Source organism: Ahaetulla prasina, chromosome 2 (assembly GCF_028640845.1).
Source record: "Ahaetulla prasina isolate Xishuangbanna chromosome 2, ASM2864084v1, whole genome shotgun sequence".
Classification (NCBI taxonomy): Eukaryota; Metazoa; Chordata; class Lepidosauria; order Squamata; family Colubridae; genus Ahaetulla; species Ahaetulla prasina.
Genome location: NC_080540.1, coordinates 65,582,767 through 65,606,541, shown reverse-complemented (window position 1 = coordinate 65,606,541; position 23,775 = coordinate 65,582,767). Strand labels below are relative to the sequence as shown.

The window sequence follows — 23,775 nt, the reverse complement described above, 5'->3', positions numbered from 1 at the left end:
CTACTGTATTTGATTGTTTTATTTCACTTTTAGAAGTAGGGAAAACATATTGCTTCATAAATAACTTAAAAGGGAATTCTTTATTCAATATGGTGGCAAAGCATGTACCCTCTGATCTGCACAGTTTACATATTGTATCAACTACTAGTAGGTACAGCAGGGGTTAGACAGATTGTGTGAATTTGGCATTACTTAATGTGGATATTGCTATTTCAAGTATTGGTTGGAAGAACACTGAGCTTTTTCTGACAAAACCACACTAAATTGGTTGAAATTCAAAAATCCTGTCACTCTTGTGAGAAAGACATTATCAATTTTAATCTACCACATAGCTGTTAAAATTTCAGGAGGCATAGAAAGTAAAATAGCTGGAAACCTCAAATTATCTTCTCACGGTGTTAGTATTTCATGAATTAAAACAAATTACAAATTACAGTTTTGGGCGCATGTATATTTTTCAATTATTTTTAGAAGATTATGTTGCTTTTGCCAAGATTTGTCATTCTGCCCAAACATCATAAATACTGTACAAATTATATACAGGTGTGTGTGTGTAACATGAATGTACTAAAATGGCAGCAGAAATTAAAAAAATATTTGCAACCTAAGCTCAGTTAAGTTAAAGTCTTACCAAATGCTAGCTATTTTCAGCACTGTTTAGAAATAGCAAACAAAGAAGGTTAAGCAAAAAAGCATAAAAATATCACCAGTGAGATTATATAAGAGCAGTCAATCTTTGTTCAAAGAAATGCTTTCAAGCTAGTTAAATGTACAGATTGAAATTACATCTTTTCCTTTGTAAAATGTATTAATTTTCCAGTGCAGACATGACTTTAGATATCTATTTTTGAATAACATGTGAAGAACTTCATGTCAGTAATGATTTATTGCCAAACATTCCTTCCCTTGAGCAATTCAAGGATTGCATAATACAATAACTCTGTTATTTCTTTACACCCACTTTTGTTCTACATTGTCATATTTCCTTAACATCTCTTGAATGAAAGTCCCATCATGCAAACTAAAGATTACGAACTGCCTGTGCCTAAATAAAGCATATCTGGATGGAGACAGGAAAAACTATCACTGAATCTGAAGACAATATGCTGGCTTTAGCATTTCTGTGTTCTATAATCAAATTAAGAGCAAAGCTATTCCAAGATATAAGTTAAGAAGAATTGGTATATATTAATCATAGTTTGCAAATTCAAATAACAAATGACTTTGATGTTTGTATTGTATTGAACTGAAAAGGAACTGCAAACAGAACTAAAAGGCTCATTCACATTTCTGTTATATAGAATGTTACCATTATCTGCAATCTTAGAAATAAATCTAAAAGATAAAGTAGACTTTGAAAAGAAACATCATTATCAACCATACGTAGAACTTCATTCATTCAATTTTATACAATTTAGACAAATTGGAAATAAAATTACCTGGCTTTGTCAAAGTATTTCCCAGTATAAGCCATACCGCAGGCAGCACCCAATCCTTGGCCAAGTGATCCAGTAGCCACATCAGTGAAAGCTTGTTTCTAGAAAAACAAGAAGGCAACAATCCTACAAACAGAACCTCCAATTTAGAAAAATTATGACTCTAATCCTTCATTGCCATGAATACCCAAAGAATATTTATACTTCTAGGATCTGCCAACATTAACACAATATATTTATTAATAAATATAACAAAAACAAGCCAGTTGCACCAGTCATATTACTATACTGTCACGAATTAAGATTGTGCCAAGAATAAGAATTAGAGGAAGGGAACATTTTATTTTCATAAGGTATTCCTGGGACAACGTAGTAATGATTTTGCCAAGCAACTTTTTTTTCCTTTAACATCAGTTGGGGAGAGGGACAGGAGCAACCAGAGGAGTTAAGACTGATGAAAACAGCAGTGTTGGAATAGCAACACAAGCTTAAACTCTTTTCTGTATGTACTGCAGCTTTGCATGCATGCTCAAAAGGGACAGAGGTTGTACTGCAATTTCACAATGCTGTTTTGCAGACGATGCTGGGTATAGCAAAATAAAGTTGGGCCACATCTCTTTGTGTTTGTTCTTCTATATGGACACAGGAATCCTCAACTTATAACTATACGTTTAGTGACTTTTCAAAGATATGATAGCACTGAACAGATTAGGGTTACAGCCGGTCCATGGAAGTCTAACTGTCCCAGCAGCCCTTTGGTCTTGTGATTGTGATCTGAGTGTTAGGCATTTTGTTTGCACTTATGATCAGTTGCAGTGCACTGTGATCATGTGATCATCATTTACAATCATCCTTGCCAGCTTCCCCAGAAAATCAAAGGGGAAGCTAGTTGCAAAACAACGCTATAGAGCACTGCACACCAGAACAACTAGACACAAGAACAGTGTATTCCCTAACGCCATCACTCTGCTAAACAAATAATTCCCTCAACACTGTCAAACTATTTACTAAATCTGCACTATTAATCTTCTCATCGTTCCCATCACCCATCTCCTTCCACTTATGACTGTAACTTTGTTGCTTGTATCCTTATGATTTATATTGATATTGTTTCCTGATTGCTTATTTGTATCCTATGACTATCATTAAATGTTGTATCTTATGATTCTTTATTAACATATCTTTTCTTTCATGTACACTGAGAGCATATGCACCAAGACAAATTTCTTGTGTGTCCAATCACACTTGGCCAATAAACAAAATCTATTCTATTCTGTTCTGTTCTGTTCTGTTCCGCTCTGTTCTATTCTATTCTATTCTATTCTAAATCACTGAGATAAGTCTCCTCCATCTGCACACCCTCTGCACTCTCACCACACTGGCCACTCACACACACTTCCTGGCCCTCACAATACCTCGTTCAAACCACTTTGCACCCTCCCTCACCTTGCCGCATCTCCCCCACACCGCCATTTACCTGTCTACAAGCCTGGGACTTTCAACTTCCTGCCAGCTTCCCTGCTGACTTTGGTTGTAACAAGCTGGCAAGAAGTTGCCTCACCTAATGATTATGGGATTCAATTGTCAACTGGGACTGTAGTTACTGCCATTGCTAAGTGATGTGGTTTCATTTTACGACTGCATCACTTAGCAATGAAAATTTCTGCCCCAATTGCCATTGTAAATCGAAGATTATTTGTATCCCAAAGATCAAATTAGATTTTTGAATCCAAGATAGACAATCACAATATAGGGAGGGAATAAAAACATCAGGAATCAGGCAATAGGACATCCATACCTGGACTGCAAAACATGCAGTGGTAAAAACTTAATAGAGATTGACAATGACTAAATTTGGCATTGCACCAATTCAATAATTTGCCTATTGACATTACTATGAAATTAATGCATTGAGAAATTGAGTCATTTGTTTCATCAATTATGTAACTTGTCACTATATACTTTAACATATGTTTCTATATAACAAGCACTTCCTTTTCTTAATTAATCAATTAAAACAAAGTTTTGCAGTAGAATTTTTTGCTTGCTTTAAATTCATTGAAAATTCCTTAATTTTCTTTATTTGTTCAATCCATTTTTCCATTTGTAAGTTAATTTTTTTTGGCTAAAATCACCACACATTAATTGAACATACTGTAAGAGTCACTGAAACTTCAGATTAAAACACTTACGGGGACAGGATGTCCTTCTAAAATGGAATCAATTTTTCTCAGTTTCAGCAATTCTGGCTCCTGAAGGAAGCCTGCTTCAGCCCAAGCAGCGTACAAGATTGGTGCTGCATGACCCTACAAGAAAAAACAAAAGTCTAGGATTTACAAAACATCTTAGGAAGAACACAGAACCATGAAACAACATTAATGATTAGAATAATCTGCAAAATAATATACAAAGTACCCCAACCCCTACTTAGAGTTAATGAGCAATAAAAGAAATTAACAGTAAAGTTACAAACTGCAAAGATGGCCGACTCTAAAGAAGCTGAGAAGACAACAGTTATAACATTTATTTTATATATATATATACAGAATCCCAAATAACTCTTAATATAAAATCCATGAAATTTTCTGATTCGCTTATCCATTTCTCTCCAACAGGATTAAGGCTAATCCTATTTTTTTCAGCCACAGTGAATTGCCAAAGAAATGTAAAAATCACTCAGTTTACCCCATCTGTCTGAACTGAATTAAACAATGGCTAATTTTAAACCAAGGTCCTTACAGATCAATAACAATTTGCTGTCAAAAATCCAGAAGTCAGTACAGAATCCCCCCCCCCACACACACATTTTTATACCATTATATAACAATTCTGCAGTGGAATTTATTCTCCCCCACTAATGTTAAGAAACTGAACATTCATTCTAAATTCATTCACTTAGAAAAATGGGGAAATACTGCCTAAAAACTTCTAGCTCTTACCTTGGAGAGAATGAATCGGTCATTGCTAGGATGCCTGGGATCCTGTGGTTTATATCTCATAGTGTGAAAAAACAGCACAGACATAATTTCGGCAGCACTGCAACATGATGTGGGGTGGCTAGAAGTCAAAATACATGAAATTTTACAACAGCAATTTCTCGTCAAGTAACATTCCATAATTGAAACATCAGCATGCCCATTTTCTAATCTACTGGAAAATATGTCACATCATGTATGTAAAGGCGCTATCTTAAGTAAATGCAGATTCTTGTCTTATTTTAGCTAAAATGGATATTTAATTATTACCCTTACTAACAAGAGAGACAGTAGGGCCATTCTTTTTTTAGTACCATCAAAATCAGCAATTGCTGATTTTAATAAAGTCTACCTAATAAATAGTTGATGAAGTCTACCTGATAAATAGTTGAACCTAGTTTAGTTAAACAGGGTTATTGTGGTGGGAAAATAGGAGGAGGAAGGAGTATATTTTCTGTTCACTGCATTGAGTTTCTTATAAAGTAATAAAGACAGGATAAAAATCAAATCAAATCAAATCAAAAAATAAATAAATCCTGTTTTCTGTATTTTTTTAACTGGGGTAGTCCTCTTCTTACCAAGAACATAACAATTCCTAACTACTGGTGTATATATACAGTGTGTGTGTGTGTGTGTGTGTGTGTGTGTGTGTGTATTTGTGTGTATTATTTAATTTTAATTTTCAAGTTTCTTTCCAAGAAAAACATGCAGAAAGAAGTTTGCAAAAAATACATCCAGTAAGAATATGTTCTCTCAGTTTCTACACACTACTGATCTTCATTTTAAACAATATTACCATTCGCATATTTATTGCTCTACTTTTATAGTTTTAGGTGAACCCCACAAATGTCTCCAGTCGTTGCATGAACTGGCCAACAGTAATGCCTTTCCTTATCCTCTTTCACTTGGAATACCTCAATTCAATTTACATAGGGCAGCCCCTGAAGGTATTTTGGAAACTGCAGCTGACACAAAAATGCAGTGGCCCACATGCTGACTGAGAAGAAACAGAATAAATACAGAGGAACACCAATTTTGCAAAAACTGCATTAGTTGTCAGTTGGCTTCTATGTTCAATTCATGAACTAGATATTTTTTTTAATAGGAAGCCTTTTATGGCTTGGATCCTCATTACCTTCAGAACTATTTGCTCCAGGTAAAATCTACCACTCCAAAAATTTTGCCTGGAAAGATATACTGCAGGTTGCAGATTTATTTGTTTTCCATATAAAAAGCCAATACATTTCTGTAATGATTCAGTGTAATTGCAGATAAGCTGGTGAATTTAACTGTTACTCTGTACTACCTTGGTAAAATACCCTATTTATAGAATAACTGTATTATATATTTTAATTTGTTTTATTTTTAGCATTTTAACATTACAAAAATTTAATTCATCTTAAATAATATAATGATATCAATATAACTCTGTAAAATAGGTTATCAATCAATTATATAGTATATCCTAAGACTAATCCACTTATAAGCATCACACATGCTACTAATTTTTGAAACACATGCAAACAGTTTTAAAACACATGAAGTAAATAAAGATTAGTGACCATCTCTTGGTAAGTATTTGCACAATAGAAATTCAATTGAAGACAGAAATCACTACAAATTAGTATGTGTATTTATACATGGCAGTTAAGAAATAATCCTAACATGCTTGCTTAGTGCCCATTTCTTAGATCTTATAAATGTTATACTTAACCATCTCTCTAAAGAACTGCTGCTTTGGGGAAAAGATTTTAACAAACCTATTGGTGAACAAGCAGAAGGAAGAAACACAAATTAAAACAGTTTACAGAAAAAAAATCAGCAACAGACACTACCCAAGGCCAGAATCAATTCTTAAAAAATAATATATTTATGCGGGCACAGGCTTTTGTATAGTAGAGCTCACTTTTGTACTGTTGTAACTAAGTTACATTGGTAGAAGACCTATAATATTGTTAACACTTTAAATGACAGCACCATAAACCTGAATTAATAAAAACAAATACTGAAAATATTAAGTAAAAATTAATTTACTCATTAGAAATAAATGTTTGCATAAAGTTCTAATCAGAAATACAAGTCTCATTAAGTGCAATGGACTGAAATATCAGTTTAGAATTTGACTGCAGGAAAACTGATGTTACAAAAGGAAAAAAGACTTGCGATTTTTATTATTTTGTACAAGTTTTTCCAAATGAATTGAAGTATTTAAAATGTATGCCTCAGAATAAATGGATTTTATTTCACACTCCACCTATCATTGGAATTTAGTTTATAAAGTATGATCTAAGCATTTAAATGTAATAAATTACAAGTTCTTATGAAAACAGATTTATGTATGTTCAATTTATATATGTAAAATAAATGTTAAAAAGATAAGTTTTTTTTCAAATTATCTTATAAAAAATTTCCTTTAACATACTCCATCAATTAATTGTTCTTTTTACTCTCTGAAGCAACAAGTCATTCAAGGATCAAATTCTGTTAGCTCTAGGACACCCAAACTGTTTGCATTAACACAAAAGCACTTTCAACACACCCAAATCAAACAGAGCTGCATACTAAAATTCCTGTTTAACACGCACAGTTGACTAAGCAAAAATTCACCAGAGGCAGGAGAAATTATGCCAAGACAAAAATAGCCAAAGGAAATAAAAAATAACCAGAAAGTATATAGCAGGTAATCAGAACTTTTATAAGAGTTTGTATTTACTATACAAGTATGCATCACAAACTTGGATTAAAGATGCACACCTACGATAAGCAACAAGTGGGCATCATTTCAATGACAAAGGAAGCAACAATTGAGACTGCCTATGATGCTACACTAATAAGGCTCTGCTAGAGCCTTATCCATGCTATTTTTTGTTAAAATAGTAGCCATACAGAATTTCCTGAAACTCCTTCTCTCTTCAGTCCAGCTATATCACACAAAAACTACAAGCCTGTGGTAGCCCATTAACAAGTGTGGAAGTCTAGCTAGAGAAAAGGAAATGGATACTATTTTGATACAGCTATTGCAACAACACATCAACAGTATGAAGTACAGGACAACTTCCTCCAAAACAGCACCATAATTCTGCTTCACCATGAGAGAGCAATTTCCTATTTCTTCATTTTTCCACTGTAACTGACCTTACTTCTCATAAGTTAAGTAATACTTTCTACAGAAGAAACGGGCCAGTAGCCAACACTGTATTTAATACAACATGCATATTTGTGACAGAAAGAATGAAGAGGTAAAAATCCATCTCTTTGCAGCTATTTTTTTTTATCAAATGCAAAGTGATTAAAACTTAAATTGCTTATTTATTCTTATTTGTAAAATATACTTCCCACTTTTTCACATGAAAAATAATCACACAACAAAATACAAAAACTCTAAAGCAGGATAAGATTTTCATTTTAAAACAATATTTATACAGAACTTGCTGACCATTGCTAGGAGTCACCAGGAGTTTATGAAAATACTTAACACATTGTAACAGAATCCTCAAAGCTGCTTGTTTCAATTTATACCTAATCAAGGTAAAGGGTTTGGGGTTTTTTTAAGCTTCTTTCTCATGCTTTCTACTTTTCCAGGAGAGGCCTTTTTTTTTGGGTAAAAGTTCTGCATTCCCGACATTCTATCACACAAGCAAACACAAACAAAATAATTAATAAATGAGATGTTTTATCTGCAACTCTAGTTTATACCTAACTTTCTCATCTGCTTTTACAATCAAATCTACTGCAGCAAGTGACAGTTGAAACTGACAGTATAAGGTTCTCAAACATTTCTTCATTGCAGGTATTATGAAATATAAGCAAAAGCCTGTTTCAACACTATATTTCAAAATATAAATTTACCCCACAGGCAGCCTTGAAACTTTTGTGCAATCCAAGTTCTCCTAAATTATCATCTTATTTTGTTCAACTTGCTTTTAAGGTAGAAATAGTGACATATGTAAAAACTAAACACTGTAACTTGGCCATGCTGCAAAGTGATTAATTTCTTGGGAGAAATAACCCACTAAAAAAACCCAACAACAGACAAGATTGTCAGATTACAATCCAGAGTTATTCATTTTAAGGGCAAAGGCACAGCTAATCCAACGGAGTAGGGTTTTTTAGCATCAATATTTAATCATTTCTGGGTTAACTCTAAAGTTCCATCGTGGCAGATGAATTCAAGAGATGGCAACACTCCTTTCAATACATCAACACTTAGCAATCTAGAAGTAAGGGGGAAGGGAAGTTGTGAGACAATTGTGCATAATGGCACTTTTGTCAGAGACAAAACCTTAGTGTTACTGGTTTCAGAAGTTGGATTTGTTTGATGTGCTAGGAATGAGAATGGTGGAAAGGAAGGAAGGAAAAAAGCCATTCTGCTCTGAACATCTTGTTTGACAGAAGGATGAAGGCACGGGATATTTCGCTAGGCAGAGTGGTACCCCGACGAGGACCTGGAGGATGATCGAAAATAGCCTTTTTTCACCGCCACCTTTTTCTCCCACCCGCCTCTTCCTGTAATTTGAACGGCGCTCCCGATTCTTCACCCTCTTGTGCAAGAGCTGGGCAAGCCTCCTCTCCACAGCACGTGGGAAGAGAGGCAGAGATGGACACGGGAGTGCAAGCGATGTCTGCAGGGTTTCCCCGCTGCGCCAGATTCTCCTCCCCCTCTCCCCTTCCCAGCATCTGCGATGCCAGGCCCCCTTGAAGGGACGTCGTGCGCCTGGCCCCACTCCTGCGCTTTGCAGCCTTGCCTCTTCCTCCCAAGCCCCCTTTTGGCTCACCCGGAGCCGGCCGCCGAGGTGGCCTTGATGGAGTTGATGCGAAGGCGATTAGCCGTGTCCTTCAGGGCCAGCAGCGACTGCTGATCGGGCTTATGGTAATCCTCCATGGAGAAACAGGAACGCGGCGGGCGGCGGGCAGCGAGCTCAGTTTACAGACGGCAGCTGGAGAGGGAGGCTCCGCGACTGGCGAAGGGAAGGCGGAGCAGCTCAGCCAAGTCCTGCCAAAAGGCGGCGGGAGGGGCCAAAGAGCGCGGCTGGCCTCTGGGATGGGCGGGGCCTGCCTGGCGGGAAAGCAGGCCGTGGAGCGCGGCCTCGCTGCCGAAGGGCGGCCCGGGGTGTCGTGGCCAGGGCTTCAATGCCGACGGCGCGACCACGGAGGGTCTCGCTCCCCGTGCGCCCTGCAGACATTTCACCCGGCCTGGCGGGCACTTGCGCCAAAGCCAGAGAGAGAGAAAGACTAACCGCCTCTTTTCTGGCTGGCGTAGTTTCCAAGCGCCTCTTGCTTTTTTTTTTTCCCTGGTGGGAATTTTTTTTGGGGGGGAGAGGGAGGGTGATTTTTAAACCCGCGGGGACACAAGACACTCGCAAATGTTTTTTATTCAGTCAGCAGCAAGCAAGGACGACTTTTGGGGAACACATTCTGGCAATCCCGATGAGACGCCCAGGTGTTCTGATCAGTTTAAAAAACCCGGTGCTTTCAGTCTCGTTCCCGAAACAAAATCCAAGGAAGAGATTGGACAGCCATTTGTCTGGAGCGCTATAATTTCCTGCTTGAGGAGCGGGTTGGATTAGAACAGGGGTCTCCAATCTTGGCGACTTTAAGCCTGGCGGACTTCAACTCCCAGAATGCCCCTGGGAGTTGAAGTCCGCCAGGCTTAAAGTTGCCAAGGTTGGAGACCCCTGGACTAGAAGAGTTCCAAGGCCCCTTTTAACTATTTACTGAATCTGCACTACTATTAATCGTTTCATAGTTCCCATCGCCAATCTCTTTCCACTTATGACTGTATGACTATAACTTGTTGCTGGCAATCCTTATGATTTATATTGATACATTGATCATCAATTGTGTTGTAAATGTTGTACCTTGATGAACGTATCTTTTCTTTTATGTACACTGAGAGCATATGCACCAAAACAAATTCCTTGTGTGTCCAATCACACTTGGCCAATAAAAAAAAAATTCTATTCTATTCTATTCTATTCTAACTCTGGTATTCTGCAACGTCGTCTTCTCCATTCCCGCGCCCTTCTTTTAGTGTTGTCGCTGCAGAGCGATGCAGCGCGCGTTTATGCCTAGGTTTCATTGCTTACGGGGTTCTTAGCTTAGGCAGGCAGATGCGCGGGTGGTAGCCCTGCTCAGGGATACAGGTTGGGGCTTGCTCTGTTTTGCCTAGATTTAAATACACGTTTCAACGGGTGATTACGTAATCTGCCATTTCCTTGTGTAGCCGATGAAAGTTGCGCCTCTGACCCTTGGTACCGATTGCTCAGATTGTTGCCATTTGTTTTCTCGAAGAATCTTGGGAAGTGTAGTTCTCGGAAGTGGCTGGCTTGTGCAGGGACTGAGATGCTGCTGCTGGTGCTTGATTCTTCATTCACTTTCTCTAACCACGCAAACGATCGTACTGATTAAAAACACCTTCCGTGTTCAGCTTTAAGTAGGCACGTAGGAACGAGCCACATGCCATGCACTTTTCTTGCCCAATTTGATGCAGCAAGACTGAACCACCAGTTTAGGCAGCTCCTGAAACTGAGTGGGTGTAATATTTTAGATCTGTTTTGCGATTTGATGACATACCCAAATACCCTTATTTTTAGACTGGGTTTTTTAAAAAAAAAGTGTGAAAAGGATATTCATTTTTTTAAAAAAAAAACATTGATTCAGCATTTTTTTTCATATACAATTCAGGACGGTGAATGCACCAACACTCCTATTTTCCCCACAACAACCCTTTGAGACTAGTTGCATTGGGAGAGTTGTTGACTGGCCCAAAGTCATCCAGCTGATTTTTCATGCATAAGGCTAACTAGAACTCAGTAAGCCAGCACTTTAATCATTTTGTCCCCTAAAACCGAACAAAATAAACATAAAATGCTTGGGGTTTTATCAGTACTGTACTTGCTGGCTCTAAGAAAAAGCACAAATCCAGTGTTTTATCAAAGAACAGCTGCAATGCCAAGTTGGTCACAGGCCTTTACAAATGCAAAAAAAAAGCTGTAGCCATTTTTGTGGGAGAGAAGAGGAATTTGCAAGTACTGTATGGTATGAATAAAACTTAAAGGAAAAGAATAGCCTCCACCCATGTTTGCTCAGACCCATTTTTGGGTCTGTAGTGTAATGTAGTTTTTGACTTGCCCAATGAAATATGGTACAATCCTTGACTTAACAAGCAATTTCTTAAGCTAATAGTTGTGTGTTCCTACTTCAAAGACTTAAGTATTTATTATAACTTTTTTGACACAAGGTTTAGTTCTGTAGACTTGTTAACCTCATGATCTGCTCCCCCTACCAATCCCAGTATATAATTTTGAAATGATAGGCAATTAACAAGCTTGAAGTTTGGAACTGGGATGCTTTAAAAATGAAATAAAAGAAATCCACCATGTTGTCTGGATCGGTCACTTCCTATTTTATATTAAGAAGCTGATTCATGTTCCCATATAGAGAACTCTAGAGAGCTTTGTAATTATATTTACTGAAAAGAAAGCTTCTATTTTCACATTTCTGCACATTTGCCTTTCTTAATTTTCTTCACTCTGTTTGTTCTGTAATGTTCTCTAAAACTTTTAATCAAACATAAAGAATTGAGACCTCTGCATAGGTATCAATAGGTAAGTTGTAGTAATTAACATTGACAAAATTCCTTAATCCTCAAAATGAACCCTCCCCCAGTTTCATTAGTAGCACCCCCCCTTTATGATCACATTAATGAAGTCTTTTAAAAGCTCTTAATTCTCTCAATATCTTTTTCTGCCAGCTCCAAATAGCTCATTTTTTACACTTAAAGTTTTATCAAATGCAATGCACTATGTAATCATGGTAGAAAATACATATGTATCAGATATTGCTTTTCCAAAATATCACTCAGCTGATGCAAGGAGTGGCCTTCCTACAGAGGCTGCTTCATGAGAAGCAACTTTTGGAAGCAACTTAGGAAAAGGAACTTTCTGAGAGATCACAAGAATGGCAGCTGTTTCACAGAATGGTGCAAGGTGGCCTCTGCAGTAAGGCTATGTGTTTCATTGGCTGGGTGTTCCTGTCAGCAGCTGCAGAAAAATAAAAAAGGAAGTAAATCAGTTTATACCTCCCATACGTGTATGACTGGGGAGGAAGGCAAAGGCCTCAAGGACCTGGCAGGGCAGGAAGCAGGGTCCAGGGGCTGCAGCAACTTTGCTTGCATTGGGCTGGTGAATGGCTGAGATGAGGCAAAGGCAGGTGAAGGGGACAATAGCAGCATCCCTTCTGTCAGTTGCAATTTTTTAATAATGTGACCACTGTGTGTGTATGCTGTAATAGTCATTGGAATTCCAAATGGCTGCTGAATCTATAGTGGAGGATTACCTGGAAATCTAGGAGGTATAGAAAATTACAGAAGGCATTTTAATTAAGTTTCTTAATTAAGGGCAGAAGAATGCAGTTGGATACAATCCATCATGAAATCACAATGGTTCACTTATTAGCATTTAATTGGAATTTCACTCACAAACCTTTATCCTTTGTCAGTGTTGCTTTTGTCAGTTTAATACCAAAGGAAAATAACATCCCCACAGTTCAGCTCTTCTTAATTATGAGTAATTGTAGTGATGCGGATAATGACCTATCAATAAAACCTAGCATAGCTCAGCACATTTAAGTACTGTCTAATGAAGTCAAATTATATTTCTGACTATCACGTTTTACCAGATAACCAAAATTAATACCCTTTTATGTCAAATGCCATAGAAGACACTGGAAACAATACCAAAAAAAAAAGTGGTGGTGGTGGTTTAAAACAAAAATGCTTTGTTCAGCTTCCAGATTGTTTCGTTTATAAAGCCAACTGACGTATTTCGATATGCTGCCTGCCTAAGCTTTTTTTCACAAAGTTAAACTATGACCAAGAAAGTTTCAGGACAGATTGAAACTTTTGTCTTTGAGTTTTTATTACAAAAATATATTTGAAAACATACAAAATTTCCACTGAAAATGTTCATTTTTAAACATTTATGCAATAACTTAATATTTGCCAACATAATATGATGGCACAAATTACATACCCATATACTGAACTGTTGATGCATTGTGATGACAATTTAAAAACTGCTTGAAAACCAGTAGGCACAATTCAGTCTATCCTAGGAGCATCAACAGATCAAGGATTCCAATACATGTATTCCAACAAGCTGATTCACCAATAACTGTGCACAGGGTCATAAACAAGTTATATTACAGTCAGGGAGATTGGGAAGAGAATATACACAAGTATTTCTTCCTTAATGGCCTTTAGTGTTTTCTACTATGTCCACAGACCTATGAAACTGAGGTCATATTTTGTTTATTGCAATTCTTCAGATATAGGTGCTGCACCACTGGGATATAATTATGTCCAATAATCTTCAAAAGTTATTAAGATAATAAAGATCTGAATCTCCTCAAACTCACAATCAGTATGGAAGTGCAAACTAAAGCAGTAAATCCACATACTGAATATAGTAAGGATTTTGAACAAAGACATGCTATTGTTACAAAGCAAACTACAAGGGGAAGATTATTGCAATTTTTCCCCACCGAAGGTGAAAATATTGCATCTTAACATTTTTGCAAATGTCAACAAGTGAGGTGAAATATATATGTATATATATTGCACACTTTCCTCTTTAAGATATGCTAAAAGAGCAACTAAATAGCCAAGAAGAGATTGCTAGGGTTTTTTTTGTGGGTTTTTTTTTTTGGTTTCTTTTTATTTATGCCAAACACTTGACATTAAATACTTTTATTGAAAGTCCCTTAATAATTATACCCTTGCTAACACATAATATTAGAAAGTTCTGGGGATGCAATAGACCCAAGCAAACAAACAGGAAAAATTAAAATTTAATCAGTTTGAAATATAAGTTCCATTTCAAGACTGAAAATACAAATTGCTTTTCTGTGTCACATTGTGCCTTAGGCCTTTGCAAAATATTTAGATGCTGTAAAATGTGTCACAAATGTATAGTTATTAGGCACAATTCAAAGACAAATATCTTTACCTACAAAACAACAATCGGATCTTCAATAAGCTGCATATTTGAAAGCCACTTTAGACAAATATTAATTTTTTTTAGAAGTTGCATATAGGCAGTGTAAAAATACATGCTTAGATAGTGTATATTCATTTTAGAATACAGTCTAAAATATGAGCTACTTTCAAGAGATACTTTGCCAGGAGAAAAATTAAAATCAATAGCCTAAATTGGTTATTTAAGCATTTGTTATTGGTGCATGCAGAGAACAGTAAGAGAGAATATAAAGTGAAACTTTTACTAAAAATTTATGTAATCAGGCTAAAGCTGTCCAGTGATTTCACATTTTGTAAACATCTGTGATTTTACTCTGTTTGTCAAAGCAATTCTTAAAAAGCGTTTCATTTTGTAACATGACCACAAGAAATAAGAGCACTAGTGTGATAACAGTGAATGCTGCCAACAGTGCTTTTTACTACATAGTACACCCCTCTTCTCCTAGCTTGCTACGTATTGCAATGTTAATGTGCGTAGAGGACTCAGTATCAATGAAAAATGTTAAAAATCACTAAGCTTTCAAACTACCTTCTAATTAAGGACATTTTCTGGAGAATAGAGACTTATTTTGTGATCCTTATATATGTCCTGAAGAATTGTGAATTGCCATGAGCTAACTCTTGCACTGCTTTTTCAATACAAAAGAGTAAATGAGAATAAAAAAGTTTTATTGGAACAAACATACCAAAGATATCTCTTTGCTGTTTAAAGCAATATTCCCTTTCTCATTAATTCTTGGAGACTGAGGAACAGTACATTCAATGTCAAGAAACATTTTCTCTATATATTTAATATAATACTTGCATTCACTGTTATCATACTCCATATGTTTCATCACTGCAAATCTCACATTTATGGCTGAGGTTATTTTTCTACAATAATTTATGACTGTGTATTTCTTTCTTGTCCATAAACAAAACATGGTAACAAAATTCAGTTTTAATAGTCTGACAATAGCCTGTAATTATACATGGAAGAATGCTGCACTAAGCAAATGTGTTGTTGGTATACGTACATGGGTGTGCTACAACTAATCCAGTGTACAAGCAGAGAGCTCTCTGGTTTTCTATAAAAAGTCTACGAAGCCTGAAAAGATACTTTTGAGTTTCACTATTAAAGCCTGTCAAATATGTGTCACTATACACATATTTCCCTGAATTTTGTACATATAACCAATATAAAATACTATGTTATTAGAAACACTTTCAAAGGCTGAAGAGGTTCTTTCAGAAGGCAGAGTTTGCTAAACATAAAAACTTCTACCTAAAATCACTCAAAATCTAAGTATACATATTGATTAGTTAAAAAAAAATAACACACTGTTTATATCAAAAACACTGATTTGTGAAGGAGTCACAATAATCAAAACTTCATCGATGAATTTAGAAATAACAACTGGATAATGATGCTATTTTCATTATCACACTGATAGTGACTAGTAAAATTTACGCCAGATTCTCTTGGGCATATATAGTAGGCTATTACTTTTTTGCCAGCCCTCCTTTAATGGCTTCACAGAAATATGCCATAATATACAGAGCGAAGACTATGCTCCTCCTCCATTTCAACCATGCTTTGAAAAATAAGCAGTGCAACTTGAATGGCTAAACTGACTACAAAATTACGTTTCACAATATAAAACAAAGACATAATTTTTAAAATGCTAATCTTTACATTGCTATTGCTTGAGTAAATTGAGTATATGCTATCACTTAAGTATTGCTAGCTACTGTAACATGCTAGAATAAAATAAATAGAAATCACAAAAGACCAATAGCAGCATATAAAACAGAGATCAGATTCTGACTTATTTTGGGAAGAAGTTTGATCTTTACAGCAGTATATAATGCAAGTTTAGGGAGAGTTCTTAATACTATTCCAAACAGTAACTGAAGAACAGCTTATCTAGAAACAAGTCAACAGGACTTTTCTACAGGAAAATCTATACCAAAATTGGCATTTGACCTGGATAGGGGGAAAAATGATATTCCACAGAAATAATTTTTTAAAATGTTTTTTAAAAATATATATATCTCTGACAAAACACACTGAACTTATTATTCAAGGCAAATCATATTTCATATATTCCTAGTAAAAGTGAATGAGTATTCTGCATACAGAAGAGCCAATTTATGGTTGATATGACCTAGAGGTCATCCTGTTGCTATGTTAAGGCTAAAAGCAGAAATGTTATACTGCATGTCCATTCCTTCGAAAGCCTTAGAAGTATCCTCTTAAACTCTTCCATTGCTCCTTAAATTTGAAGCTGGTTGGTGTTCTTAATTTAGTTATCCTGAACATTCAGGGTGCATATGGTAAAGAATTATATCAAATATTTGACACTGCTTAAAACAATAAGAAAAATGTGCTGTTAACCGTAAGACCATATTTCCCAGACAGAAATAAAATCCTGCTGGTAACTGGTCACAGTGAAACCACACCATTTCTTAGAACATCATTTATACAATATTTCTAAGGAACAGTATTCCTCGGAGGCTTAGAAACTTCAGGAACTCAAAAAATGTCTTTAAAGTATAAGAGTTGTACAGAAGAGGCATAATGTTTCTGAAGCAGATAGGTGGTCAGTAGGATTCAATTCATTGCAGTTATAGCTTGATGCTATCAGTATCCTTGGTCAAGACTTGTAAATAGACTTCATGTAGAGTATTAAGAAAATCTGCATCATTCTGAGAGAGAAAAAAAGAATATAATCAGCCCAATGACATAAATACTTCATAATATCACTGCTAAATAAATACATATTTGCATTGTACGGTCCGGGAAACACATTTAATGAACAAACTGACGAATTCAGATGATCAAAGAAGAAAGAAACAAGAACAAAGCTTTTACCAGGAATGATACATAGCAATGCTGTCAAGATTAGATTTTGAGACAGCCAAATGAACAGCACAAATAGGTTACATGTTTTGAAATCATACATTCAATCATTTTGAACTGTATCAGTGTTACACTAGTCATAAAAGTACAAGAAATGCTGATGTTTGACTAGCATTTAGACAATAGTTTGTACAAATAAACAAAATATAAATGAATGAAACTGGCATGAATTATGTAAGCACATGCAGAATATTAAATTCAATACATTTGCAGCAACAAAAGATTTGCCCATCAGAATTTATTTATTTGTTCAATATATCTTTTCTTCCCAGTCACAGAATGATCATTTTAACATTATACAAGATGTGAAATTCAAAAATAAAATTAATATTGATGGTTGCGTATACTACAAAATATAGTAGAATACATATATTCTGTGCCTTCTTTCTGTTATTTTTCTACTATTAAATATATTTAATAGCAATCTCCCTTGTAACATTGAATGTTAAAAGTTGGGATCTCCAGTTATTAGTCAAGTGTTCAAAAATTTTCTAGGGGGGGAATATCACTTTTTTATTTATGATAAACAGCTTTTACAGAGAACATGAGTGAGGAAAGTCTATGCAAGGGGTGATAATAAGTATTCAAAACATGGTGTGATTTAATTTGGATTGGTAAATTTTCTAAGATGATAATTGAAAAAGAAATATCAGAAAAAGAACACAGTTAATTAGGATTCCTGAATCAATATTGCCTAAATCAGTGATTATCTAAAGCAAATGCATAATTGTTTTCAGTATCCTGAATACCTGATCAGAAGACTATCTTAGATCAAAATCAAGTTTTAGATCCAATTTTATATCATAATAAGTCATCATCCCAAATTATATTCTTGGATTAATGATATTTTGCAAAATTTAAAGAAATCTGAATTCTTTTAATCCTTTCCAAAATGAAGAATTTATATCTTATATATACCCGATAATTAAAACAAGTTACTTTATAAATATTGGATACTAAGATTTTAACAAATATTCTGGACCGCAGATTACTGTTTGTATACTGATTATTGTGCATTCACACATGCTGACTTTTTAAAGACTATCAGTATTTTGATGGTATTATTTTTAACCCAATAATCTTTAAATGCTTTGTAATTAAAATTCAAAAAACACTGAATTCGGTTACATCCACCCAGTGAAACGATCTATTCACCCTAGTATTTTTTCTGTACCCTGCTATTTTTGCTGCATTGTAATTAAGCTTCAACAATAAACATTTCCTCAATTATTCATGTTCATAATTAGCCCTTGGAAACAATAACCTTGCATATTCTAGATTGACAGTTCTAAGCCAAAACAAAACATTTCTTTTTTTTTATGCATGGACCTTGATTGTCGAAAGGAATAGGGTTTTGATGAACAAAAAAGGCACACAACACATAAGACAAGCAGTCTAAATCTCAATTAATGCAATGCAAAATATATCAAAACAATGGACAGGAATCTGAAAAATTCTTTACTTTTATTACAATGTAAAATTGCTGACAGTTCAGCCTGTATTCAGAAAATGTTTCTCCCTTCAAAGTCAGCAAGATTTTTGTTTTAACAGTGGTCCTGAAGAAAAAAAGAAACAGCAGGCTATGCACAAAACAAAGCACTGGCAGCAAAATTGATTATATGAGCTAATATGGAATCATTTCAATGTTATTATTACGGTACAGTATTTCAGTGAATTGCTATTTTTATATCTTTATATAATGTTTTCCAACAGTGTAAAAAAGAACTAAAATGTACTAATATAGCACTAAACATTGGTATCTTGATTGATGACAAAGAGAAAAATACAATTTTGAATCATCTGGTTCCCTTCCAGTTCGGTTCAAGCTGGGCATGTGACCGAAACAGCATGGGTTACATTTACAGATGAATTCTTGTGGGAATGGGATGGGCATAGTGCATACATCCTTGTTCTCTCTTAGATCTTTCAGTAGCTTTCTATAGCATAGTATTCTTCTAGATTAACTCTGCCGCTTAAAAGTTCCAAAGGAGTCTTTTTTTCAAGAGGCATCTGGATTTTCTTGTTTTTCTTTGAAGACGTTTCGCTTCTCATCCAAGAAGCTTCTTCAGCTCTGATTGGATGGTGGGGAATGGAAGGATTATATTCCTTGCAGACAGCTGGTCTGCAGTTCCAAGAAGGCTCCACACCCATTTGTATTACTCAGGTGATCCCGAGGATACAGATAAACCTCCAAGTGGCCTCAATGTCTCTCTAAAAGAATGCAAATGACCAGCTGTCTGCAAGGAATATAAATCCTTCCATTCCCCACCATCCAGTCAGAGCTGAGGAAGCATCCTGGATAAGAAGTGAAAATCTTCAAAGAAAAACAAGGAAGTCCAGTTGCCTCTTGAAAAAGCACCTTTGGGACAACCATGACATGGATGACTGAGAATCTCCATAGGCAACTGGTGCTTAGTAATTGGAGCCAGCATTATTATGGTTCTCCTCCTTCCTCTAAAATCAATTCCAGTCGGTGTTGATGGGGAGTAAAAGTCTACCCTACAAGCCCTCTTGTGTAGGGTGCCTCAGGACTTGATTTTCTCCTCACTCCTGTTTAGCATTTATTGAAGCAATTGGAATAGATCAATTTGCCAAAGTAATTTTGAATAGTTCACTAAAATCAAATCTAAAAAATATTCAAATATTTTCATAGATGTTGGTTAAATGCGTATTCCATTGTTATGAAAAAGATAAAATGTTTTAGATACTTTTAGATACAAAATACAACAATATGTTTCAAACCACTTGGTCCTGAAATCAGATAGAGAGGACAGATATTTCATACTTAAATTATTAGTGATGTCCAGTGTCAAATCTGAAAAGAAAGCACTGTTAAACTGATTGGGAAGCAGTGACCACACTGCCTTCAAATTTAATTTGTATGGAAACAAAATTGCCAAGAAATACAGAACATTAACATAAATAATTAAGGATATATATCATTTTAAATATAACAAAATGAGGGATATGATTGACTTGTACAAAATTCCAAAAGGTAAAAGATACCATACGGATTAATTTTTTGCCTTGTCTCATAATCAGTGAAATCATATTCAGAATCATAAAAGATGAAGAACAGATAACGACATATTTCAATAGTGTATATTTATCTCAGAATTTAATTCAGTGGTTCTTGCCATTATAGGAGAGTAAGATATATTTATCAGAACTAGCTACCAGGCATGAAAAGAATATATTCTGTACAATTAGCACAGGGGCCCCCCCAAAGCTGTGTGCTCTCCCCACTTCTCTTTTCTCTGTATATCAATGACTGCATCTCCAACGATCCATCTGTTAAGCTACTGAAGTTCACAGATGACACAACAGTGATTGGTCTCATTCGAGACAATGACGAATCCGCATATAGACGAGAGGTTGAACGACTAGCCTTATGGTGCGACAGTAACAATCTGGAACTGAACACACTCAAAATTGTAGAAATGGTGGTAGACTTTAGGAGAAACCCTTCCATACTTCCACCTCTTGCAATACTTGACAACACAGTATCAACAGTAGAAACCTTCAAATTTCTAGGTTCTATCGTATCGCAAGATCTAAAATGGACAATTAATATCAAAAACATCATCAAAAAAGGACAACAAAGATTGTTCTTTCTGCGCCAACTCAGAAAGCTCAAACTGCCCAAGGAGCTACTGATCCAGTTCTACAGAGGAATTATTGAGTCTGTAATTTGCACCTGTATAACTGTCTGGTTTGGTTCTGCAACCCAACAAGAAAGACACAGACTTCAGAGGATAATTAGAAGTGCAGAAAAAATAATTGCTACCAACCTGCCTTCCATTGAGGACCTGTATATTGCACGAATCAAGAAGAGGGCCGTGAAAATATTTACAGTTCTCTCACATCCTAGACATAAACTGTTTAAACTCCTACCATCAAAACGACGCTATAGAGCACTGCATACCAGAACAACTAGACACAAGAACAGTTTTTTCCCGAAGGCCATCACACTGTTGAACAAATAATTCCCTCAACACTGTCAAACTATTTACTAAATCTGCACTATTAATCTTCTCATCGTTTTAACCACCAAACTTTTTCCACTTATGACTATATGACTGTAACTTTTTGTTGCTATCATTAAGGGTTAAATTGCAACCTATGACCATCATTTGTGTTGTAAATGTTGTACCTTTGATGAAGGTATTTCTTTTCTTTTTCTTTTATGTACACTGAGAGCATATGCACCAAAACAAATTCCTTGTGTGTCCAATCACACTTGGCCAATAAATTCTATTCTATTCTATTCTATTCTATTCTATTCTATTCTATTCTATTCTATTCTATTCTATTCTATTCTATTCTATTCTATTCTATTCTAATAGAATAGAATAGAATCGAATAGAATAGAATTTTTTATCGGCCAAGTGTGATTGGACACACAAGGAATTTGTCTTGGTGCATATGCTCTCAGTGTACATAAAAGAAAAGATACGTTGTAGGCACTGTGCATTTTATTACTGTATACTAGAGAACAGAAACTAGAGTGGCTAACTATTACAGGCAAAAATGCTGCCTAGGTCTGATCTAGCAAGAATTGTATATAGTTGTACCAACAGTTTTACTAAAAGCAGTCCTCGAGTTATCACCATAATGGAATCTGCCCATCATGATCACAATTCATGTAAAGCAGGTTGGTCATGTTATTGACCTATTCTTGTGATCCATTATGCACTGGTCATTAAGCAAATCCATGGTTATTAAGCTGGTTTTTCTGAAAATTGAGAGTAAATGATAGCTTTTGGCAAAACCATTTTAAAATGTAGTCACATGACTGTATGATTATGAAAATGACCATGATAGCAATCTTCCAATATTTGAGGGGCAGTAACAGAGGAGGTTGACCTATTCTCCAAAGTACCTGAAGGACAAGAAGTAACAGATGGAAGCTTATCAAAAAGTGATACAACCTGGAATTAAGGAGAAACTTCCTGTTGGTGAGAACAATTAATTAGTGGAATGGCTTGCCTCCAGAAGTTGTGGGTATTCCCTCAATGGAGGTTTTTAAGAAGAGAACGGACAGCCATTTGTCTAGAATGGCATAGGGTCTCCTGCTTGAGAAGGGAATTGGATTAGAAGACCTCCAAGGTTCCTTCCAACTCTATTATTTTGTTAAATATGGCCCAGTTGCCGAGTGCCTGAAATGTAGTCATGTGACCATGGGGAGGGTGTTACTGTCAAAATCTGGGTCACTTTGAATCTGGGTCATAAGTACCTTCCAGGTAGGTCTGTTGGAACTTGAAATGGTTGCTAAATATTGGGATGTAGGTCAAGGACAACCTGTACTGAAAATAATCATATTCATTTTTCAGTTGAAGTTTATATTTTAAAATAATTTGCACATGGTGCGTTAATATTGCAATATTGCTGCAATAGTGATATTAAGAAACCATTAGCATTATGCTTAAGCCACCCAGAGTTACTCTGAAAATAAATTTAATAAAAAATAAAAAATATGACTGCTTCCAAAAGCAAGTGCTTTTCCCTGCTCTATGGATTTCCAATAATCGACATCTCTGGGAGTCAAGGGGAACCAGCTCCTTCTATTTCTATTTATGGAAGCAGCTCCATCAACAGTGGATTCTACGTAATGCTTGTTATCTTAAAATTGTAATTTTACCTTTATTAGATGTATCAAAGTTTGCTGAAGTTGAGATCTACTGAGTACCGCTGGAGGTAATGTCTGCACATCTGTACCAAGTGTAACAGGAGAAGGTGAGCCAACTTTGTTTTCCATTTCAGAGGATTTCATAGTGGACTGTTGAAACACACTAGGTGAAAGGAGGACAGAAGGTGCAATTGTGGTTGCAGTGGTAGCAAACTGTGTAGAAGGAACCTAAAAAAAAAAAAGAAAGCAATTTTGAGAATCCTTATTTATTGTTTCAAAGAACAAACACTTTATAAATCCAGTTCCCATAATGTTAAGTCCATTACTTCCATTATTACCAAAACAGAAAAAGGTTGCAGAGACTCTCAATTCTTGAAAAATGTCAAGTGAAAGTACATAACAAAAATTAAATATATTAAAGTTAAAAGAACCTTTGTGGACATAATTAAATAACTTGAAATTATGCAAAGTGTATTCTTATATATTGACACTTTATTTGAAAGACTATTATGTTGCCGTTTATAATATGGATGTATTATATATTCTTGACTTTATTAAAAATAGATTCAATCTTACAAATAAAAGATACTAGTATATGCTCAGACAACAATAGAAGGCATTAAGGAAGAAAAAATATATGAATATAGTTAGCTGCAATAATTTTATGAGATGCCCACAAAGAGCATTTTTTGATTCTAGCAAGATATGAAAGTCTCTCCAGAAAAAGTATATTAATATTACAACTTGTAATAATATTTGTTATATATCTGATGGAATAAGGTATTCTTTAAAACAAC

At 35.4% G+C, this 23,775-nt stretch overlaps 2 protein-coding genes across 2 annotated transcripts in view; both read right to left on the bottom strand.

The window, feature by feature from the left end:
- The window catches only part of TKT (transketolase), a 33,294-nt gene extending 23,906 nt beyond the window's left edge, over nucleotides 1-9,388 (bottom strand). The window contains exons 1-4 of the mRNA XM_058172881.1: nucleotides 9,187-9,388; nucleotides 4,376-4,493; nucleotides 3,629-3,742; nucleotides 1,440-1,537 (exon numbers count right to left, since the gene is read on the bottom strand). Of these exons, the coding sequence (XP_058028864.1) occupies nucleotides 1,440-1,537; nucleotides 3,629-3,742; nucleotides 4,376-4,493; nucleotides 9,187-9,293 (437 nt within the window). The 5' untranslated portion in view covers nucleotides 9,294-9,388. The remainder of the gene's footprint in view (nucleotides 1-1,439; nucleotides 1,538-3,628; nucleotides 3,743-4,375; nucleotides 4,494-9,186) is intronic.
- A 3,920-nt stretch (nucleotides 9,389-13,308) lies between these two features.
- Nucleotides 13,309-23,775, bottom strand: part of DCP1A (decapping mRNA 1A) — a 36,237-nt gene continuing 25,770 nt past the window's right edge. Inside the window, exons 9-10 of the mRNA XM_058169349.1 lie at nucleotides 22,991-23,206; nucleotides 13,309-17,135 (exon numbers count right to left, since the gene is read on the bottom strand). Of these exons, the coding sequence (XP_058025332.1) occupies nucleotides 17,055-17,135; nucleotides 22,991-23,206 (297 nt within the window). The 3' untranslated portion in view covers nucleotides 13,309-17,054. The remainder of the gene's footprint in view (nucleotides 17,136-22,990; nucleotides 23,207-23,775) is intronic.